Genomic DNA, 23,361 nt, shown 5'->3' with positions numbered 1-23,361 from the left:
TTAGTATTCGTGGGATACCAATTTTTGTTGGTTTCGTGGGTACAGGTGAACCACGAATATAAATGTTCAACAAAGTACAAATTGTCTATAGGCTTGTAATTTGTATAAAAACTTTGACAAAACCATGAAATCAAATATCCACGAAAATATATTTATTCCTCAATCCACAAATGTCTGTACCCAAGAAAATAAATGAATCTGCGGAAGTTTGGAATTTCTATTTTATCATTATCCCCCTCAGAATATATGAAGTATCTAATCAATAGATTGAGGCCTCCAACAGTAGCTCAGTTCATAAAATTTCTGATTTTTTTCTGTAATGTTTGAATCTATTGTGCTGGGACAAGCATATCTTATGTGACGTTATTTTCATTATGGGGAACTAACAATAGAATTACCCATAGCCCTTTAGATTCTGAAACGACCAATTCACATTTAATGTTGAATGAATGGCAAACATGGAATAATTTCATTTTTTTTCTCTAGCTAGCTACATAGTACTCTGCCAATTTAAATCACACTTTATATGAATCATGCTCTCTGGTTACATTTGGTGCCCGACTAAAATACCCATAGTGATTAAGAGACGATATCTAGCCAGCGTTTGTATTTTGAAGAGTCATATGTTAATGACTCTTTGAGATGGGGAAGTGTGACGGGATTGCTTCTCTTGCGTAGTAGATACTTAACCTGTCGTAAGTGATAGAGCTAGGGAAGTACAAAATTTATAAAAAAGCAATCTTGAACTTCTATCAGGAGTCTGATCATTTTTCTGACAATGGAAAGTAGGTCTTGACATTTTGAGCATTTTAATACCAAACAAATCATATCTATTATAAGTTATAGTAGGCAAATAAATCTAATAAATATTTTCATAATTTACCACACAATATTGTTGTTAATTATAGAAACAACACAAACATTTAGACAATAACATCAGTATATTTGGTACTAATGGATGTATAGACTAAATAGTTCTGATCAATTGCATAATAAATACATGTTTGATTAAAAGAGAAAAGTTAAGATATAGACTTAATTAGAATAAACCATTTATAAAAACATTTCTAGAGTCTTTATAACGAGCTCTTACTTACCATCAATGCCCAGCGAGTCGTAGTAAATACTCTTTAACACCCTCATGGCTACATCTTGTACAATTCTTTAAAGACCAGTTCTTTCATTCTCAGCCCATTTGATCTGAAATTCATAGCAATATCATACAAGCATAAATTATATTTCTCCTTAAAAAATATAATACTGCTGTGATTTAAATATCTCTGTACTGATAAATAGTAACTAGCGAAAAATATAATGATTATACCATGGAAAATTGAACTTTGACCGAATCAATTTTATATTGATGATATTCATAAATTATTCTCTACATGTATCGGGATGTTTTAATCAAAGTGATGGAAATTACTCATGGAAAGATTGGAAGAGTAGTTTGAATAATTTCAAACTATATGTAGATATGGTGTGGACAAAAAAGAACATTAATAAAGCACTTTTGCCGACATTTTCATTAACTGCAGGTCTAAAGAATGATAAGCACTTTTTCAGTAGATAAAATGACCTAACTGTGAATAAATAATAGTGGGTCCCTTAATTTTCACAACAATTTTGTTTAAATTGCAATTTCATATCTTAACCAAATAATGTTCCTTTGTTAAATGTTTCAACTTTTACGTTTTATCTTTAGACACAGAATTACCAAATAAAGATTCTTCTCATAAAGTTTATCAATTATCCTTGTAGGACATGGAACCAACAGAAAATCTTTATCGTCTCTCAAAATTATATAAAAAGGTTGTTTTGGGGCATTTTGTAAGTTGAAACAAAGGTGTACTATTATTTTCCTCTAAGAATTGCTTATTTATTTTGAAAATGACGTTCATGACTATATGACACTGAAGATTTAATGTTGTAAGCAGAGCTCCAGATAAGAATTCACAAATTGGGGTTTTTACCCACCATTTTTTTATATAATTGGGTGATAAAGTTTTTTAATTGCATTATCAATTCCAATTCACCCCTCAAGCAAATATCAAATTGGGTTTTTCACCACCAAGCTCCTTAATGTATTGGGTTTTTCATCAACACAATATTGAATATTTAGGCATGTTATAATCACATTATATCAACCCCAGATAGGTTTCCATCTTAAATGTGTTTCTTTCTTTGTAGAATATGTGCTAGCTGTTTTATTTGGTTTATTCACTGACGAGCAATTGTACATTTAATTTGTGTACCGTTTTAAACGTTCTGTCAGTTTTGTATTTTCTCAAAACTTATGTAAACTGCAGCTGGTGTCACTAGTTGGACAGGAACTAATTGCCTTTCTAGATCCCATATGATCACCCTACAGTTTAATTATAGTTGGGGTAGGTGTGACTAAGTGTTTAGATTTTTGTGTAATATATGCGAAATTTAGGTGCTGTAAGAAAGTTTTGCCAGTCCTTTCACCTTTTTGCCAGATCTACTTTTTAATAAAAATGAAAAGTAGTTTCCAGATTTAAGATATACCCCCAAAACCTTGAGGTTTATAGGGTGGTTTATATAATGACGGGAGACCACATTCAACTTAAATTTACAAATAATTCTGCAACATCAAGTAAATAAATGACAATGTTATACTGCACTTGCCAATAAGACAACTATCTTAAGCATCTAGAACAATAAGACCAAAAACAAAGAAAGTGTCAAGCTGCATTGACGTAAAAACGGATATGTGTATTCACTCATCAACTAAAATGAAAAAAATAATATATAAACTGTTTTCGTTTAATTCAATTTACATAAATCTGAGTTAAGTTGTCCCTTATCAGAACTTGTGGTTTCCGATGCTTTCAAACTACATATCATGTCATAATTGATTTGGCCTTTCACTTTTTCCAACTGATTTCTTTTTTGACGGAACCCCGTGTTTATCGCTCTAGCAATGTTCTCGTTATGGTACGCAAACACGCCCGTGCGTTCAATTGCCGCTTCCTAAAATCACTAGCTGAGTCTTGTTATCATCATAACTTTCCCTCAGCTATCAAAAAGAAGCCGAAAACATGCTTCTATTCAATATTTTTACCGGACATTTACTTTCGTTTTAATTCATTGTATGTTATGATAATGCCCGAGCAATTCGAAAAAATATGACAGCATGTCACACGCTAATTGGATAAACGCCGAGAAGATCGAAATGTTTTCATAAACACGTGTACCTTTTGAGCAACGGAAAATTCCAACAGGGACCCATTACAGCTACTTGATGCAGGGCTCTATTTTTAGAACGAAAGGACATTTCCAATTATAAATATTATAAAAATAGATTTACGCGACGACTGTAATCAAGTAAGGGTAAATAACGCAAACGATAGCGAATAAAAGCGTTAAGAACCCATGTTTTTGGCATATAATTGGGTTTTCCTTTGAATTAATTGGGTTATTGAACCCTGCAATTGGCAATTGCATTGGGTTTTTAATTATTTTTATTGCGTGATTACGCAAATACGCAGCTTATCTGGAGCTCTGATTGTAAGGTGTATTAATAAAAAATTTATAATTTCATATTTTCTAGAAAAGGGCATTGAAAATGTACTTTTCAACATAAACAAATAAAAATGGGGATTCATTCTTCATTGCAAAAATACACTTCCTGTATTCAAATGACTAGTATTGCTAAAAGAAATTTGATGGGGAATAAACTAAAAAAATATAGTTTTGATATTTAACTTACTGTTTCAAGCCAATCACTGATAATTGTAACCTTAATTATTGATTAATTACAGATGATTATTTCACAGATTTATCAAGTAAAATATAGACCTTACTTGAATACCTTTTTTATATTTATATTTAATATTTTGTGTTTTCTTTTGAAAAAAAAATCTTCTTAATCCTTAATCATTTATCTTTCAGACATCATTTATAGAATCATTTTATGTTGTGTAGATCAAAAGTAATAGGCAATGAATAAATCTATCATTAAATCTTATATATATATACTTCTGTGTATTCAATAATGAGGTCAAGTATTTGTGTATTGAGATGTATAATGAAGGGTCTTTTTAATTATGTAAGACTGAGATTGATTAGTTATCTGGTCATTATGATTGACATTTAAGGAGGTGGGACATTCAAATTAAGCCCAACAATGTCTCTGATTGTTTAATGATCATTGCATTTGTCAATCATACTGGTATTGTATCATTACTCCTACCTAATTTAAATGACAAAACTAGCCTGCAAATTAAGGCATGAAATGCTCCTATGATATAACCCAAATTTTTCACAAATCACCTGTGCATATGTACAAACAGACATGAGAATTATAGGGAACTATATTTCAATGTGTATACATTTTGTAGAGTTAGTAGCTAACCTGTGCTACTTCTTGTTTGGGAGGGCGGTGCCTTAGGAAAGACTTGGATCAATAGTTCCAATCTTTCCAAACAACATCTGTCATTATCAGCCATTAAAAAGGAGTAATAGAATACAGAATGGAAACAAGGAATGTTTCAAACAGACAACAAACCGACCAAAGAGCACAAAACCACCCAAGGCCACAATGGGTCTTCAACACAGCAAGAAAATCCTGCATCCGGAGGCATGCTTCAGCTGGCCCCTTAACAATAATGTATACTAGTTCAGCAAAATGGATGCCACACTTAACTCCCAAACATAAAAATGAACCAATATTAAAATAAATGAAGAATGTGTCCATGGAACACAGAGAATGCCCCCTATTGCATATAATGTTATAAAGGGACATAACTCAAGAACGGTATAAGTGACGGCACCCAAATTCAAACTTGATCTGAGTTTTGTGGTAATAAGCATTGCATACAAGTTTCATAACATTTGGTTGAGGTAAACTTAAGTTAGAGAACGGAAACGAAAAAATTCAGCAATTTTTTTATTTGTAAAGTGGCATAACTCTAGGACGGTAAAAGTGACGCTACCCAAATTCAAACTTGATCTGTGTTTGTGGTAATAAGCATTGTGTATAAGTTTCATAATATTTGGTTGAGGCAAACTAAAGTTAGAGAACAGAAACTAATTTTGGGACATATTTACGGACTTATGTACGTACCGAAGTACAGACGGACAAGGGTAATACTTGACTTTATTGCTAGAGGTTCCTGACTTGGAACAGGTGCAAAAATTGGGGCAGGGGTGTGTGAAGTTGAACTAATTTTGTACAGTTTTTCTTATAATGTGTTAACATTTCCAACCAAAATAGGCAAAAGGTAGAGATTTGGTGAAATTTGACAAAGTCATTTGGATTTTAACATAATTTAGGCCTCGGAGTTGGACAAAGTGTTGGAATAGATTGCAGGCTTCAACAAACTGATTAGTCAAGTCAGATATATAATTTGTCATTACAAACATTATGTTAAAAGATCTTTTTTGTCTATGAATCTGCTCTTTGATTCCAGTCCTAAAAATCTATGAAAATTAACCTGTTTTATTGAATTTTTGGTGGAAAATCAAAATTCAAGTTTTTTTGTGAAGTTGTTAAAAGAAAGCTTAAAAGAGTAGTTCTGAATATGTAATCATAAGTTTGAGTACATAATTTACAATTACATTAACCATGTTAACAACGTAAATTGTCACTCAAATTACAATATACTGCTTGTTCTTGAGGTTGGACCTTGCTGTCATATTACATGCACACGAACTCTACCATACTTTATGATTGAATATGGTGATTCCATAATGATAATGAACCTGCATTTACTTCACGAAGTTTTTACTTTTAAAATTAAAACACTGATTAATGATATAGCTAGTTATCATGTGGTTATTATAACAATCAAAACACATATAATAATGATACCTAATTGGCATTGTATATCAATCAATAGTCATTAACATTTATTGTAATTAAATACCAATCTATAAATGAAACCAAACCGCTGGAGACTAATCAGTTAAAACTGATTTTTCCAAAAAAAAATATTTTTGATTCAAAAACAGATACATTTAACATGTTTAACAATAACATTTAATACAAATAAAATTGTTGCATGTGTAAAAAAAAATTAATCAAGCATAGAAAAATGCAAGCAAATTAACCCTGGTCGGTCAAACTCTGAGAGCTCCCATACTAGGGCCTTGTCCCGCAGACCTGCTGAGGACCTAGGTGGTACAAAGACTCCTCTCCTATTTTTCAAGACAACCAGAGCGCAAAATCCAGGTGAAGGAATATGTAACCTTGTATGGGTAGTCTTTCTTTACATCATTTTGTGATAGTAATGTAGTGCAACGGACAAATGTGACTGCAAAGAGTGGAAATTGACAGAAATCATAAATTATTGGACAATAAAATGTACCAAGACAGCGAAGCAAATATTTGGCCCATTGTAATCTTTTGCTGTGTGACACATCTAATAGAATCGATAATTATAAGGAACATTTTTTTTGTAATTCTCTTAAGTAACTAGTAAAAATATGTACATTCAAACAACGTTAAATGAATGGTTTTCTTTCAAGCCATGGCATTTTTCTTTCCGGAATATCTCGTATTTCCCGTCTTCGACTTTTGATTACAAAATCTCAAACGCAAAATTATTTTTGTTAGATTAAATTTGATTATTTTTTCAGGCAGACTGATGCATTATTTAAATTTTAAAATATTTTTTTTAAATGCAAGAATGGCTTAATGAGGAAAATATAATAATAAATTGTTTAAAGACTAATTGGCCAAGCACTTCCGGTTGACAAGGGGCGGAAAATTCAAACACCTGTCAAAGATTTTGATTTGTTCGTAAATTTTACTTACTATTTTATTTACTTTTCTATTTATATGTCAATAACTATATCGAATTACAAATGTACAAATATTTAAAAAGAAAAAAATATCTGACATTAGATAGATGTCCCTTCCCAAACATCCAAAAACAAAAAATACCAACTGGAATATTCAATTTTGTCTTTTTGAACTGGCATACCCAGTACTTCTTACAGAAAGCTGGCCCACCCTCTACAAACTGAACTTCCAATAGCAATGTTATAAATTAAAGGAAGTTAAATCACTACTGGATCAAGGGAAGCAACATTTCAATTCCCCACCCGGCAAACAAATAAAACTTATCAAACATATCATATACAAACATAAGCTCTGATGTCAGTGATGAGCTTTTTACCGAATATAGAAATGAATACGAAAGTTTTATTTTGATTCAGTTCACACATAACAATACAAACATAAGCTCTTGAGAGCTTTTTACCGAATATAAATAACATATACATAACATTAAAACACAGGACATGCAGATAAGATATAATATATATAAGCAGCAAATTATTTCAAATGCACAAGCATATTGAAATACATGCAAAGCATTACTAAACTACACATCTAAATATGCCAAAGCTGAAGCATACCTAAATAAAACTAAAACGTATCCTTACTAAACAAATAAAGCAAAGCATGATGCACAGCTGAATAAACATGATAAAGCCATGTAACAACCAAAATTTCACATTTCTAGCAATCCTGTTTCACAAAAAAACATCAGCAGCTCATGTTGCAAGCGGCTCTATGGGTCACCTGACAGCATGTTTGCAGCAGTAAAAAATTGAAAAGTTATTAAAAATAAGGGCTTGTTAACAAAGCAATTCATATACATGTAACTTTGTAAGCTAAAACTCCAGCACACAATTTGTGTGTCTGTCTCAAGTCAGGAAACATAAGTAATTGCTTTTCATTTTCTTTTTGGACTCTTTTTATAACTTTATATGAACCTAACACTGAAGGATTTCTATTTTTTTGGGCACTCCAGGTTTCTGATATTTTGTTATTTATCCCTTGATTTAATGCTGTCTTAAGGAAATTGCTCTGTAGTGTATCCATTCTTTTGCATATATATATCTTTAACTTCTTGTACAAAGGAAGTCTGAGGGTAAAGATTCATCAAGTCCAATTTTGGGCTAATAAATACAGTTTGCTGTGGTGTTGAACTGTTTGTTTTTACTTAAACTAAAAAATAGAACATTTAACATTGTTTAATACAATAAGAAAACATGAACTAGGTCTTGAAACATTTTTCTTCTTTTATTTGATATTTTGTTAATAAGAAATAGGTTAAGTCTAACTTGTATGTACATGATGTAGTCTGGGCATTTAAACATTGAATGACATATAAAAACAGACTGCCTATAGCTATATATAAATAAAAATAAGAAGATGTGGTACATGATGTAGTCTGGGCATTTAAACATTGAATGACATATAAAAGCAGACTGCCTATAGCTATATATAAATAAAAATAAGAAGATGTGGTATGATTGCCAATGAGACAACTCGCCACTAGACATCAAATGACATAGAAGTTAACAACTATAGGTCACCATACAGCCTTCAACAATGAGCGAAATCCATACCGAATAGTTAGCTTTAAAAGGCCCTGAAATGACAAATGTAAAACAAATCAAACGTGAAAACTAACGACCCGATAAATAGTCTGGGATCATCCTGGATCAGAGAATATTTTTTTGACATTTTGTATTTCACTTTGTAGGTTAGCTGGTGATGCCTGGGATCTGAACAATGTTGACAACAAGGAGTAGATTCAAAGGTAAACTGTTTCTATGGAAATTGGTAAAAAAATCCTTTTTTTCCTCCTACATGTATAAATGCACTTGTGATTTATCATGAGTCTGAAACTGGTGGACCATGGACAGTGCTCAGGTTGCCTATTTTTATGCTAAATCCAGTCAGGGGTACTACTTGTACAAGTAATTTTTATTTACTTGAAGAAGTAAATATTAATATACTTATATAAGTAAATTTGTAGGATACTTATACAAGTGTATTTTATTTACTTGTATAGGTAAATTATTTTTTGGCCTAATTACGTCTCTTAGACATTCAGATTTTGTTACTTATACAAGGGGAGATTATTCAAACATTATGATTAACTTATATAAGTATATTTTATTTACTTCTTCAAGTAAATAAAGATTACTTGTACAAGTAGTACCCCTGACTGAAATCCTGAAATTGCATATGTTTTATTATTACAGTGACAAAGTGCACCTGGCACTCAGGAAGTACAATGTAGAATTTATATAGATTTTAGCATAGTCAAGTTCCATATAATGATATGTCTTTATATATGTATATAATTAGAGAAAAGAATAAATTTTCTAAATACAAACATAAAGAAAATGACAGGACATGTACACCCTTTAAGGTATCTATATTGAAGTTAAAAATGTAAAATTTTAGATATATATTGTATAAAACAGACTGCACTAATCACTGCTAATGGTTATTATCAAAATTCTGGATCTAGATATACGAAAGTTTTATTTTAATTCGGTTCACATATGACAATACAAACATAAGCTCTTGAGAGCTTTTTACTGAATATAAATAACATTTACATAATTACATAATATTAAAACAGAGAGCAATATATAAGCAGCATATATAAAGCACAAATGCAAAGCATTTAGAGCTATAACTAAAAAATAATACATGAAAAGCTTATCTACATGCAGAACAACGGCATTCCGATCCATTCCATTACTGTATAAGGCTTTTGAATTGTGATAAACTATTTTCAGTCCTGAAATGGTCAGGTAGGCTGTTCCACCATGTCCACAGAGTAGCAACTGCAAATCTAAAACTTTTCTTACCAAACTGTGTTGATTTTACATGTGGAATATCCAGTATATATTACTATATCTGAAAGAATAGTTACAATCTTTTAGAATTTATAGATCATGTAAACAGACAGGTGCTATCTTATGAACTACACATGTTAAAATTTTCAATTACCATTGATCTTTGCCTTTAATATGCAGTGACAGCATTTTAGCCTTTTTCAGCAACTGTTGGTATGAGCTTGAATGATCTTCATACAAAAACCTTAGTGCTCTTTCTTGCACTTTTTCTATTTATTTGATTTTTCTCAGTACAGAAATGCCATGCCAAAGGGCAGAAATTGAAATTGCTCAAAATAAATGTATGGAATATATCTAGCTTACTTAGTTTGTTCAAATAAGTTCCCAAATGTTTCAAAATATTAAGTTGCAGAGATACCTTCCTGCATATTTTACTGATATGAGTATCAAAATTTAACTCATAATCAAGGTCAATGCAATGAAGTTTGACAGTTGACTCACCTGAAAGAACAGCACTTTGAAAACGTTGTATACATGAATTTTTGTTGTATGTCTTTTTCCCAACTGCTAAAAAGTATGTTTTTGTCATTTATTTAATTATACAGATTCTATTATGATCATGATGATTGATTGAGATAAACCTATGTTGTATTGTCATTGTTAGTGACAAACTGTTGAGATATTGTTGAATTGACATTTAATTACTTACAAAAACAAAAAGATACATGGTATGATTGCCAATGAGACAACTCTTCACTAGAGACCAAATGATGTAGAAGTAAGCAACTATAGGTCAAAGTACTGCCTTCAACAATGAGCAAAACCCATACCGCAGATCAAGCTATAAAAGGTCTGAAATAACAAATGTAAAACAATTACTTGCATAGTCCTCTACTTTGATTATTTTGTAACAGTGTTGAATGAAATAGCCCAACAGAACAAGGAACAGATTGATACAGTCACAGAAGAAAAAAGAGAGAAAAGGAGAAAGAAAGTGATTAGAGAATTGTTTGAAACAGAAAAGACATATCTGAATCATCTAGAATTAGTGAACAAGGTAAAAAGTTAATATTATTATATGATAATAGTATTATTAGATGTACTGTGAGATAGTGTTTTCTGTATTCTGTTGAGATTTTAAAAGTTCAGGAAGCTTAAAAAGAACATAAAAGTAGGTTAATTTGGTTATCCTTTTTACAATGTAGGTATCTTTTGGTCATACAACTCCGATGTAATTAAACATCCCTGGTTTTCAAATGATTAGGTTTTAGCGTTGCTTATGACAACTAATCCAGAAAACCGCTACTGACACACAAAACATATTAAGTGTTATTTCCATTAAATGTATTAAAAGCACATGTTAAACAAAAACAAAGAGCATGTTAAACACTTAATGGGTATCATAGTCGTCTGAAGCATATTTCTGTAAGATTTACAAGAAATTTCATTATACTCCACAAGTACAAAATTACTTCGGGCATTGCATAACTTGTGTCATCTTTTCCTGTTCATGACAGTGATGTAAGAAATCTTCTCTGTAGTATAGCTGCTGATATAAGATTGTAGGACAGGATGATTTATAAATCAGCAGTTTTATAGATACTTTGAGTCTGCTTTAAGTAAATTGGAGCAATCTTTGATAAAGTATTATTTATTGTATTGTTTTGCTTTTACCTGTGATATATTGTCTATTATTTTGATGTTATAGATTTAAGTGCTTATTCCGAGCTGATTTCTATGGTATAAATATCTATGTAGCTTTGTTATTTCAGTGATCAAGATTAAAAGGAGGGGGATGAGTGTCAAGAAAAATAATTCAAAACTAATTGACTTGTCCATTGTTAAAACAGGGTATTTGGATTTTCTGCTTATGTCTCTTTCCCTTTTCCATGTTTTTAATATATTGATTTTCCACAAAGTTTTTTTTCTATTTCAGTATTTTGATTTTCCACTGAGGTTTAACTGTTTAATCCCAGACAGCATCCACAGTAAGATCTTTGGTAATATAGAACAGATATGGGAGGTCAACAAGACACTTCAAGAGTATATGGAACAAACCACTATAGGCCAGGCCTTCCACTATCTAGGACCATTTCTAAAGTTATACTCATCATATGCTAACAACCATGAAACTGCCCTGGCAGCTTTACAGGTAAGAGAACCAGGAAAATATATGGATCATACCATTAGTGCCCTGACAGCTTTACAGGTAAGAGAAACAGGAAAATATATGGATCATATCATTAGTGCCCTGGCAGCTTTACAAGTAAGAGAACCAGAAAATATATGGATCATACCTTTAGTGCCCTGGCAGCTTTACAAGTAAGAGAACCAGAAAATATATGGATCATACCTTTAGTGCCCTGGCAGCTTTACAAGTAAGAGAACCAGAAAATATATGAATCATACCTTTAGTGTCCTGGCAGCTTTACAAGTAAGAGAACCAGAACATTATCCAGTCAAGGATATAACTCTATAGGGTTATTAGAGAAAAATAACATATGCTTGTTATTGTGGACAAAAAAATCAAAGAACTGTGATAACATATGTATGTTACATGTTTCAAAGGGACAATATACATCATTAGTTTTGTTAAAATGTATACAAGTTCTATTGATATTGCTACTGTCTTTATGTATACTTAACTATAGAAAGATATAACAGTCCATAGTTTGCCAATCATGCATATCACACCTATGTTATTACAGAACAAATATGCCTGTAATAACTAAAGGGTGTTATTATAGCTTCTCTACATCACTTCAAAGCATTTGCTCAGACATAGATCATGCTCAATTACAATGTATTTTAATTTATTGTAAGAAGTAATGATCAGAGCATGTAATGAGGTTCTGCGCAAGCTTCCCAGTAATTCCCAAGTGTCTCATTTAATAAGTTACATGCCTTTAATAACTAAGCCTTGTTATTACAGCTAAGTTAATCACTTAAAAGCCTTGTCTCATTGATTTACCATGGTTAATGAAAAATGTATTAATCTAAATTAATAGTTAGTTATCAAGGCTATGCATTTAGTTTCTGCACAAAGTTTCAAGAGTTCCCTAGAGCCCACTAAAAATAAAACTATTTATGATTTATTTACAAATAACAATCATATGTTATTACAGATTTAGTAAATTTAAGGATTAAAGAGTAGACAACTCATAAAAGTATCTGTAATAACACATGCAAGTTATTTTCTGTAATAAACCTATAGAGTTATATCCCTGACTGTTATCCAAACAACTTAATTTATAGATATGCCCTTAATGTTCCTCTTAGGCTAACTTGATAAAGGTCAAAGATGAGGCTATTATAGGCAGGCCTTGGACTGTCTTGGCAACCTTAATTGAGTTAAGGGTTAGGGACCCAGGCAATTATAAGCTGGCCTATTATAAAGATTAAATTGCCAGAAATATTTCACATTCTAAACAATTTATTTAAACATCTTGCTATTACAGTTCTCTAGCTTGTTTTGGACTGAGAACACAGATATTTTTTAGTGCATTTCTTTTAGACAATAAATCCTAATTAAATAAATCGTACCTGCTCTATCTCAAAAAGATTTACTGTGTAGTGTACTACTTTTGACTTTTTTAATCTAGACCAAATCACTACTTGACTTAAAAATTCATCACCCAATTTGTTTTAACATGTAATATGATCCCCCTACTTAATATTTCCTGCATAAAATATAAAGTAATAATTTGGGAAAGTGTATGAAAAAAAATTGCAAGGTTATACACTGTCTACACTAGGGACTATATTTGTAGACATCGAAAGTTAAAGGACAACAACTGTGTCCTTAGACCTTTTGGAGTATCATGTTTTTAAAGAATGTACACATATATTTATAAATGTTTAACTTACATCGCATCAACTAGGAAAAATTATATTATATCATGTTTTTATTGATTAATATTTTAAACAGGAATGGTTGCAGAAGAGCACAGAATTTAAAGATTTCATTCAGACTCAAGAAGAACGTTCAGATTTAAATGGTCTCAAACTGAATGCTTTACTGATAACTCCTGTACAGAGAATACCAAGGTACCTTATCTTAATAGGAGTAGCATCCAGGTGATCTTTTCTGCGACCAAAAATTAAAAAAAAAATTGAAAAATGACCATAACTTACAGTACATGCTGGGACATAGTCTGAATGAATATAATTTAATTGATAATAATTTTGAGCATTTATTATAATAATGAATAATAATTAAATAAAGATTGCATTTACTTTTGATTTAGGTCATATAATTTTTGAACATGTGCAATTTATTGGAATCTTCGATTATTATACAAAAGACATATTTTGTCATTTCCTGTTTTATTGATTATTCCAATCCAAAGTTCACCTGTAAAACAAAGGTAAATATGAACCTTTGCAGGTATAAAATATGAAACAAAAATTGTCAATCTGTGGCAGTAAAATTACACACCTGGATGACTACCTGTTAATTGGCCCAGCAGGTTGCAATATTTCACTTCCCTATCAGTCCATGTTTTATTACCCCCAATAAATGCCTGACATCCTATGTCAGACATAGGGGATGCTGATGATTAATCAGACTATGTCCAAGTGTGTACTGTACCATCAATTTTAATTGTAATTTTTTGGGGAAAAAAAGATTCTAGGATATCACACTGTATATTTGTAGTTGCATCAAATCAATGAGTTCTATTGTTTTAGAACCTTATGCATCTCTATATTATACCCAGCTCTAAAATTGGGGGCTATATTGCAATCAGATTGTCCATTGGTTTGTCTGTGATTTTGTTTGTTTGTACAGCAGATTTTTTTATCATACTTTTCTCAGGAACCATTAAACAGAACAATTTCATATTTGGTCAGCAGCTTGACTGTGATGAGTTGTGAAGTGTGACCACTTTTTTAATCTGTCGGACATTTGTTTGCAGATACTTTAAATATATGTTGAATGAACTAAATATTTTTCATCACACATTTCTTCAGTACTACTGACCAGAATGGCTTAATATTTGGTCATCTGCTGGACACTTGTGAGTTGTAACAGGTGAGTGATTTTTGGATCTGAATTAAGCCTGCTTTCAGTCTGCAGATGCTTTGAATTTTGTGATCAACTTTATACTTAGTACACATGTTCATTATGAAATGAACTTTAAAATTTATATGGCAAATTACAGTTTTTTCCCTGATTGCACTGTTCAGTGAACATGTAAATGTGATGGTGTGAATAAATTCATTCTCAAGTTAAAGTTTTTGGTTGATGCAGTTGACCATAAAGTTGTGGTCACTTTAACTTGAAAAATTAGTTCCAATGTTCATTATGATGTGATCTATTTTTTTATTATATACAAAATAGGGGTTTGACCTATATTTCATGATTCACTGAACATAGAAAAATAGTACGAGCTTGGCATGTTATCCTTTGGTAACAGATTCTTGTTATAATATCTTTCTCTAAAATTTTTGCCCAAATATAAACCTATTAAACTTGCTTGCAAGAATGAAATATGAAAGTAAATACCCTATTACATTCTAGTTGGGCAAGTCTTAAAGTTTTTTTTGCCTAAAACTATATGACAAATTTTTTGGAAAGATCAAATGATTAATGACTCAAAAAGTGAGGAAAGGTGTCTTATGTTATTTGTATAATTATTTTCCTCAGGTATAGACTGTTACTAGAAGACTTATTACAGTGTACAACAGAAGAACATCATGATTATATACAGATTAAAGGTAAAAAACAAGATAACTAGCTTTACACTCCAATAACTGAACATAATGGGTAATGAAAAAGACTATTACGCATTCACAAACCCTCCCAAATCAAAGTTTTAGTACAAATTATCTCAGAAATTAATTATTCATCATTCTGATACTTTTAAAAGATGCACAATCTAAATGATTTAATACAACTGTGTGATGAATTAATCTTTGTGTTGAAGTCATTCTTATTCACAAAATGTAGTTTTAAAATGAAAAATCTTGTTTGTAATTGATTACATATATTATGTGTGTTAAATGTTGAACATTTAAATTTTTTTAGTACCGGTAATTTACATAGAAGTGTTATCGTTTATCAGCAAAAAGTTCAGGTTTTGGCAATTAAACCAGAAAAAGACAAGATAGTACAGCGATTCATATTGCCATACAAAAACAGTGATAAGGTATCAATTTGCTGACAGAAAAATAGCAGTAATTAAAATTTCATTCCTAATCCATACTGTGGATGCATTTATTTTCGTGGGTATCAATTTTCGTGGATAGAGAAAGAAAAAAAACGTTTCATGGTATACGTAAACTCGTGGATTGCTGATTACAAAAAAAAAATCAGATACGTAATTTGTGGATTTCTTTTTGATTTAGAAAATCATATAACCTCCTTGGTTTGATCAATAAAAAAACAAACAAAAAAAAGGAATTCATTGAAAAAGTTTTAAATTGTCAAAATCCTCGCTTGGTCATTCTTGGTTAAAGTGTTCATTGAAAACTATTACAATAATGGGCAAAGACAAATTATTTGTTTGTTTTGCAATTTATAAATTCTTGTTGGAATTTTATAAGGCATTCAAAACTCTTTGATTGAAAGCTCATTTCCCTAATCACGATATAATTAACAGTCATATAAGTTAAAGGTGTGAAAATAAATGTTCCTGTGATAAACAATATTACCTACGGGCAATATCCCCGTACTTAATCCTATTGATTTTTAATCACCAGTAAACCAAACTATGACACGGTAATAAACAACTTGCAGTTATTTTCCATGAACAGTTTTAATCAATTTTAAAAAGTAAATTATCACTGATATTCGATATATTTATTATTGATTTTATCAAAATACTTGTATCTTATTTCAATAAAAACATGTGTAATGTTACAATGTTTATTGCTAGTCAACACTATACTAAAACTGCATAACATAACCGGAAATAAACATCCGACTCCATACACATTTCTCGGGATTATTCTTCTTTGAATTCTTAAATTCATGGTTGCTGTGACCCACGAAACCCACGAAAATTGGAATACCACGAATAAAAATGAATCCACAGTAACTATAAATCATCTTCTGAAAGTGTCACTGCATCTGGAGAATTTGAGATAATGACACTATTCCTGTTTTATCAAAACTAACTGCTCTTTTTAAAACAAGAGAAAAGATAAAATATTTATTTATTCTATGTAAATCAGATGTAGTCGTCTCACATCTGAGGGGCATGGCAAAAAACGTAAAAAAAACTATGAAAAGACAAACAACAGACCACAAAACACTTTAAAAACCACAGACTGAGCAACACATACCTTCTCCTAAAACTGAAATGATCTCAAATGCCACATTTAAAAAAATGAACTATATAATATAAAACTATTTCCAGAATCAGCTCACCAGGTAGGAGAAATAGCCAGTCATATAAATGAACATATAAAACAACATGAGAACTTCCAGAAAATGTTGAGTATTCAGAAGTGTTTTGACAGCTCAGCACCTAAAATACTGGCTCCAGGTAGAGAGTTTCTCAGGGAAGGAGTACTGAAAAAGGTAAATAAAAGGAGGGTCTGATAATACATATGCATATGAATAAACATATAGTTTAGCATTTCATGGAATATGTCTTTTGTTTGGCATCACTATTTTATTATGTTGACTGATACAAACTGTTTGGTGTTTTATTTACATCTGCTCATGATTTTGAGTTTCCAAGCCACTAAGCGATTATAATGTAGCCCAAGTGTTCAAAATGTAGCATTTGTCAACAGTAACATTGTGTTTTGATATAATGGCAATACATGTATTTCATTCATAGATGAAAGAATTAGTAGTACAATGCCAGACTAGTGGAAATAATTTAGTTAAATAAAATTTAAAGTCATCAAATAAACCATTGGATTAGTACTAAAGGAAAGAAATAGTAGGATAAAAATGGCTAAATTGTAATATCATAAAAAGAGATTGTAGAACTGTAAGTGAAAAAGTACATCTCTTTAAGGTCTCACCTCTTTTCCTTCACTTCCACCTATGACTCTGAGGTAGAGGAAGTGTTCGCCTTCTATATCCAACCACACTTATCAACAAATAGAATTTCACTGAAAATGACTCTGCCAATTTTCTTAATTTCATGTGATTAAAAACAAAATTAAGGTTTAGAAAATCTTTGTGGAAAGACTTTTCCCCTAACAACCACACTTACAACTGCCAGGTCATAAAACTAATATCAGGAATAATTACAGAAATAACAGTCTTGAGGTTAAGATAAATTAACTGAAACTTGCAGAACATTACATAACTAAATATATTTCTTTGTATAATTATTGACAGGTTTCAAGGAAAGGTGGAAAGTCACATGACAGAATGTTTTTCCTGTTTTCTGACATGTTGCTTTATGGGAAAGCTAAGTTTTTAGACAGTGGTAACAATACCTACTCGTGTTGTTGTGTACTACCATTAAAACACTGCCAAGTAGAGAGAATGTTTGGACATAGTAAGAATGGTAACACTAGCCTGACAGAAACAGGAGGCATGTTTTCTGTGAGTAAAACTACTTCAAACTTCTTTAAAAGATAATTGTACACCAAAAAAAAAACTACTTCAAACTTCTTTGAAAGATAATTGTACACCAAAAAAAACTGCTAATATGTTTGTTTGTCATTTATAAGACACTCATCTTCCTTAAAATTAATTTCAATAAAAGCTTCTTTATAATGGATAGCTATAACAATCATTATTCCTCAGCCAAACTAAGAAAGTAAATTTTACATGGTCTTCATTTGCAATTTAAGCAGTTGTCCAGTTTCTGAAAAAAAGTCTGAATCGTATCTTAAATACAGTTACCTAATTGCAGGAATATTTTAAAAGTTAGTGATCTGACATTTTGATATAATTAAAAGTTTTTTTTATACAATTTGATATAATAAATGACAAAAGGCATCTGCATTAAAATGTTGATATTGTATGATTTTTGTAAACAGATAGTCTGAAGTTGCTATTGATTTCTTTAAACAAACATATTTCATACATGTTACAGTTGATAATGATTCAATGATTAATAGGCAATATGAAGTAATTGATTTGAAGTTTTAGCTATGACTAAAGTTTAACATACTATTTTCCTTGCTGTTTCCACAATGTTCATATTTTCTGGACTTTTGTAGCTATTCATAGTCTTTTGAACTTTAAAGAGATAATGAAATTTTATTTCGTTTAATTAAGTGTTGAATGATTTTCAAAATTTGTATTTTTTCCATATCATTTCATTGAAAAATCAACATTTTCTAGTAGAAACCTGTTTTGAAATGGAGGTTAATTTCTGTTTTTTTTGCAATAATGACATAATTACAAACATTAAGTCACTAATGTTCTACGCTTCAAAAGAGTATGTCTGTTTATTCATATTAAACAGAAGTACTAAAGTTTGACCTGTTGTTTATTCTCTGACAACGAATCATTTCCCTGGTGGCTCATCATGTCTACAATTAAAACCTATAATTAGAAAATTTCTGGCTGCCTCAAATATTTGGGGCAATTTTGATTTTGCGGTCAGGAAACCCTGAAAATGAAATAATGAAATTTTATAAAATCTATATCTTATATTTTCTCTGACCTGTCAGGTTTGACTGAATTGTTTCTTCATTTTAGATCACATGTAAAGATGAGAGTTTACTGTTGCTGTCACATGATCCACAAAATGTCCAGCAGTGGGTGGAGACTTTAGAGTCTGCTATCAAGTAGGTATCACATGATTCATCACGTGGATATCCTCCACCAATAAAAACTGGCCGACACGAAATAGGCAACCGTGCTGAAAGTGGCGTTTAACACCAATCAACCAATCCTGTGGTTATCACATGATCCACATTATATCAGATAGTGATGACATTTGTGGTAGTTTCTTTTCTTATGAATATCACATGATACACAATATGTCCAACAGTTAGATGTCACATTATCCACCAAATATCAAACCAAGGATTGAGTCATGGTGTCGTCTATAAAAACAAATTTATAATCATAAGTGGTCCAAGAAGGTAGCAAATGCTCCACAAAGTTCAACAAGAAAGTAGCCCATGATATACCAAATGTAAAACAAGAAGGTATTGTATGGTCAAATATCACATGATCTGCAAAATGTCAAACAGGTAGACATCATATGGTCAGATATCACATGATCTGCAAAATGTCAAACAAGTAGATATCATATGGTCAAATATCACATGATCTGCAAAATGTCAAACAAGTAGATATCATATGGTCAAATATCACATGATATGCAAAATGTCAAACAAGTAGATATCGTAGGGTCATATAGCACTATATAATATAAATAATGTTGAATTCTTAGACATCTCATAGTTTTAAAATGTTCAGCAAACAGTTACGACTCTTGAAACTGCAATTAATTATACTTACTGTGAGAAGTGTATTATAAGATCAGGGCAAGAAAAAAGAAGATCCTGTGAAATGCATAACATAAAAAGATATATTGAATTCCAGTTCAGAAAAGAAAATCATTTAAAATAAGACGCATATAGATTTTACTGCTGCATCAAGTGTAATATGATATTTATACACTGGAGACAGTTAAATTTTAATATTTAAAAATAAGACCATGCAGATGGATAAATTTCATTGTTAAGTAAGAAAATGTTATATTATCAAAATAGTATTGATATATGAATAATGTTATTATTGTGAACATTTTCTGTTTTGTAGAAAATTATGTAATAATAGATCAACTCTGAGAAAACCGAGCAGCCACAAACTACCAATGAGAGGAAAATCACTATGGCGACAGAAAAAACAAGAAAAGATGGAGGACAAAAAGGTTAACTATAGAGAAATGTCTTGACATTTTTTTTTCAATTTTCATCCAAGTTTGTAACCCCTTGAGTTTTTTTTAATGGCTATGCTTAATTACACTGCCTGTCAATCCATATTCATTTCTAACTGTCTTTGAGAAATTGGACTTCTGGGAAAATATTTGAAATGCTTGTTATTTGTCTATGGGATACTAATTCTTAGTGTTTTTTAAAGGGGTATTGTTGTAACACAACCTTAGGTGTTTAAAATTATACAAATTTCCTGTAGGCTTGTATAGGTGTGTAGATTTTTTTAAAACAAAGAAATAAAATACATTATTTCCACATTATTATTTCTACATTTACATGTCATATGAAAAATTCAACAACAACTTTCCAGTCCAAAATTCTACAAATGTCTTTTGTTGCTGAAATTAGTCACAGAATTCTCCAATATACATGTAGCTCATGGACATATAAGTGAAAATGTGCTCTATCTTTTTTGTAGATGAAAGCTAAATTACAACCGGTCAATGAAGATACAACAGCATGTCCAGAATCTCCGTGTTTACCTGATGGATTATCTCCCTTTAAAAAGACTTTTCCTGATTTTAAAAGCTGCATGTCACCTAAAAGAAGAAAATTAGAAAATGACCAAAACAATACACCACACCCACCTCCCCATCAGAGGAAAAGGGGTGTGGCTAGCATATCTGATGCCTATTCCAGTTCACCTGTGTCAAAGAGATTGACGAGGCGGCCATTGTCTGAATCGGAATATAGTCAGGTTGGTGGCTTCAAAATTTATGGACGAAATTGATGTTGATGTTGATTAAAAAGGTTGCATCTGTTTAGGCCAACTAAAATTATTTTAGGAGATTTTCATCCAGATTTTGGAAAAAAATGGGAGGATTTTTTTTTTTTTTTTTTATTTCCTACGAAACCCTTTTGTAATGTTTTCTTCATATGCATGCAAGGGTAATGATGAGCTTATATCATGTATATATAAGGAATTTTACTTAAAGATTTCTGATTGGCAATCACTGTTTTACATGTAATTGCCACTTTAGAAACCTATATCAATAAATAGCAAAAACGTTGAGAAATGCTCTCTTTTAGACAATCTACATCAAATTTATTTTGCTTTCTAAGCTATGGTTTGTAGTGCCCATAATATGAACCATATGCATTGGTATCCAGTTTTCTAATCACTGAAATTTGTGACATACCAGGATTTACGTTCTGGGACACTTCATGACCTTCCCGTAATCAATCTCTTTTCTCGGAAGATAATTTTGTCATCATAGTGCAGCAGAATATGTTAAATAAATTGTTTTGGTTAGATTACTCAAAGAAAACTAAAATTTGCATTAGGAAATTGTGAATGAAACGAAATTATCGGCGGTTAATGGTAATGGAAGTGAACAAAATCTTAATATTTAAGGGGGTACCCAACACTATACACCAAAAAAAACCTGTCGTTTAATTTTTCTTGTTTTTATCCCATTGATAAACTAGGCCAAGCTAAACATCTTATAAAAATTTCGAAGGATTTGAACCATACGTTTAAAAGATTTGGCAACTCGAATATGGCATCTTTTACATGCTAATATCAGCCAAATTTGGAAGTTTCAGAAATATGGGTTTAGGGGTATATATGTTAAAAAAAAATAAAATTGATCCTAAATTGACAATAGCATAGTTAATAGTGAAAACTGAGGCGAAGTTTAGTTCACCTATTCCCTTTACTTGTATTTTTTTTATTCTGGATTTAAATTTTTGTCCGAATTAAAAAAGGGGGGTCTCAGATTCAGCCCCCCAAAAGTGAATATGATGGGTCAAGTATTTGAAGAAAAAATAAAAAAAAAAAAAAATGTGTCGTTTAATTTTTTTTTAAACTAACCATTTGTAGTGCTATATCAGTTTGTTATTTTTGCAAAAATTTATAAATTTTTATCCACCAGATTTTTTTCAATTATAGTTTTTTTATAATACCACCACCCTCAATAAATAAGAGCAAGTTCCATTCTGATAATATATTTGGGGCATAGTTTTCTTGTCTTTTGACCTAGGGCTTAGATATTTTGCATGTTGAAGTATCATCATGAGGTAGAGTGTCACATATCATAATGACTTTCATGTGACCTTGAAATTTGACCTCAAGGTCAAATAAATGTATTTTTGATAGAAAACAAGGCCATATGCATTTTTTTTGTTGTTTTTTTTTTACCTAGGTCTTGCATCTTTTGTATGAGGATGTATCATAATGAGATGGAGTGTCCTGTGTTGTGATTATCTTCATGTGACCTTAAATTGACCTCAAGGTCAATTTTATTTTTTACTATAAACACTTTACCATGCCTTGTTGTATTTTTACCTTGGTCTTAGATCTTTGGTATGTAGATGTATCATCATCAGGTAATGTGTCTTGCACCATGATGACCTTCATGTGATCTTGAAATTTGACCATAAGGTCAACTTTATGTAGTTTTTAGCATGAAAATGACCAGGCCATGACTTTTGACCTAGGTCTTACATCTTTGGCAAATATGAATGTATTATCATGAAGTGGTGTGTTCCTTGCAAATTTGACCTTCATGAGACTTTAAAGTTTGGTTCATTTTATTTTAGAAGCTTCAGATAAATGATTTTTGAAATATTTATTTCATAGGGTACAATATCCAACCACTAGTATGTTTGACTTTGGCGCTCATTTTTTTGCAGATAAAAATGGCAAATTATTTATTTTTCAGTGTCAATTGATCTGGGACTATAACTCAAAATATGAAATTATAATGCAGGGAATCAAAATTTAATAGAACTTTGTAATATACACACTTATTGCATTCTTACCACCTTCCAAGTTTCATTAAATTCTGTTGTGCGGTTTTTAAGGAGTTGAACTAACAAGAATAGGATAGACAAATGGACAGACTGAAACATCATATC

At 31.1% G+C, this 23,361-nt stretch overlaps 2 protein-coding genes across 2 annotated transcripts in view; one reads left to right on the top strand and one right to left on the bottom strand.

The window, feature by feature from the left end:
• The window catches only part of LOC127705441 (LIM domain only protein 3-like), a 152,417-nt gene extending 145,885 nt beyond the window's left edge, over positions 1 to 6,532 (bottom strand). Inside the window, exons 1-2 of the mRNA XM_052209756.1 lie at positions 6,457 to 6,532; positions 1,098 to 1,200 (exon numbers count right to left, since the gene is read on the bottom strand). Of these exons, the coding sequence (XP_052065716.1) occupies positions 1,098 to 1,143 (46 nt within the window). The 5' untranslated portion in view covers positions 1,144 to 1,200; positions 6,457 to 6,532. The remainder of the gene's footprint in view (positions 1 to 1,097; positions 1,201 to 6,456) is intronic.
• Positions 6,533 to 6,705: 173 nt separating this feature from the next.
• LOC127705380 (rho guanine nucleotide exchange factor 39-like) overlaps positions 6,706 to 23,361 on the top strand; it is a 36,599-nt gene continuing 19,943 nt past the window's right edge. Inside the window, exons 1-11 of the mRNA XM_052209688.1 lie at positions 6,706 to 6,762; positions 8,523 to 8,579; positions 10,548 to 10,690; positions 11,570 to 11,785; positions 13,562 to 13,680; positions 15,281 to 15,351; positions 16,995 to 17,158; positions 17,936 to 18,145; positions 19,253 to 19,341; positions 20,327 to 20,438; positions 20,921 to 21,199. Of these exons, the coding sequence (XP_052065648.1) occupies positions 8,552 to 8,579; positions 10,548 to 10,690; positions 11,570 to 11,785; positions 13,562 to 13,680; positions 15,281 to 15,351; positions 16,995 to 17,158; positions 17,936 to 18,145; positions 19,253 to 19,341; positions 20,327 to 20,438; positions 20,921 to 21,199 (1,431 nt within the window). The 5' untranslated portion in view covers positions 6,706 to 6,762; positions 8,523 to 8,551. The remainder of the gene's footprint in view (positions 6,763 to 8,522; positions 8,580 to 10,547; positions 10,691 to 11,569; positions 11,786 to 13,561; positions 13,681 to 15,280; positions 15,352 to 16,994; positions 17,159 to 17,935; positions 18,146 to 19,252; positions 19,342 to 20,326; positions 20,439 to 20,920; positions 21,200 to 23,361) is intronic.

Source organism: Mytilus californianus, unplaced genomic scaffold (genome assembly GCF_021869535.1).
Source record: "Mytilus californianus isolate M0D057914Y unplaced genomic scaffold, xbMytCali1.0.p SCAF_6, whole genome shotgun sequence".
NCBI lineage: Eukaryota > Metazoa > Mollusca > Bivalvia > Mytilida > Mytilidae > Mytilus > Mytilus californianus.
The sequence above is the reverse complement of the archived record's forward strand: the minus strand, read 5'-3'. Positions and strand labels throughout refer to the sequence as shown.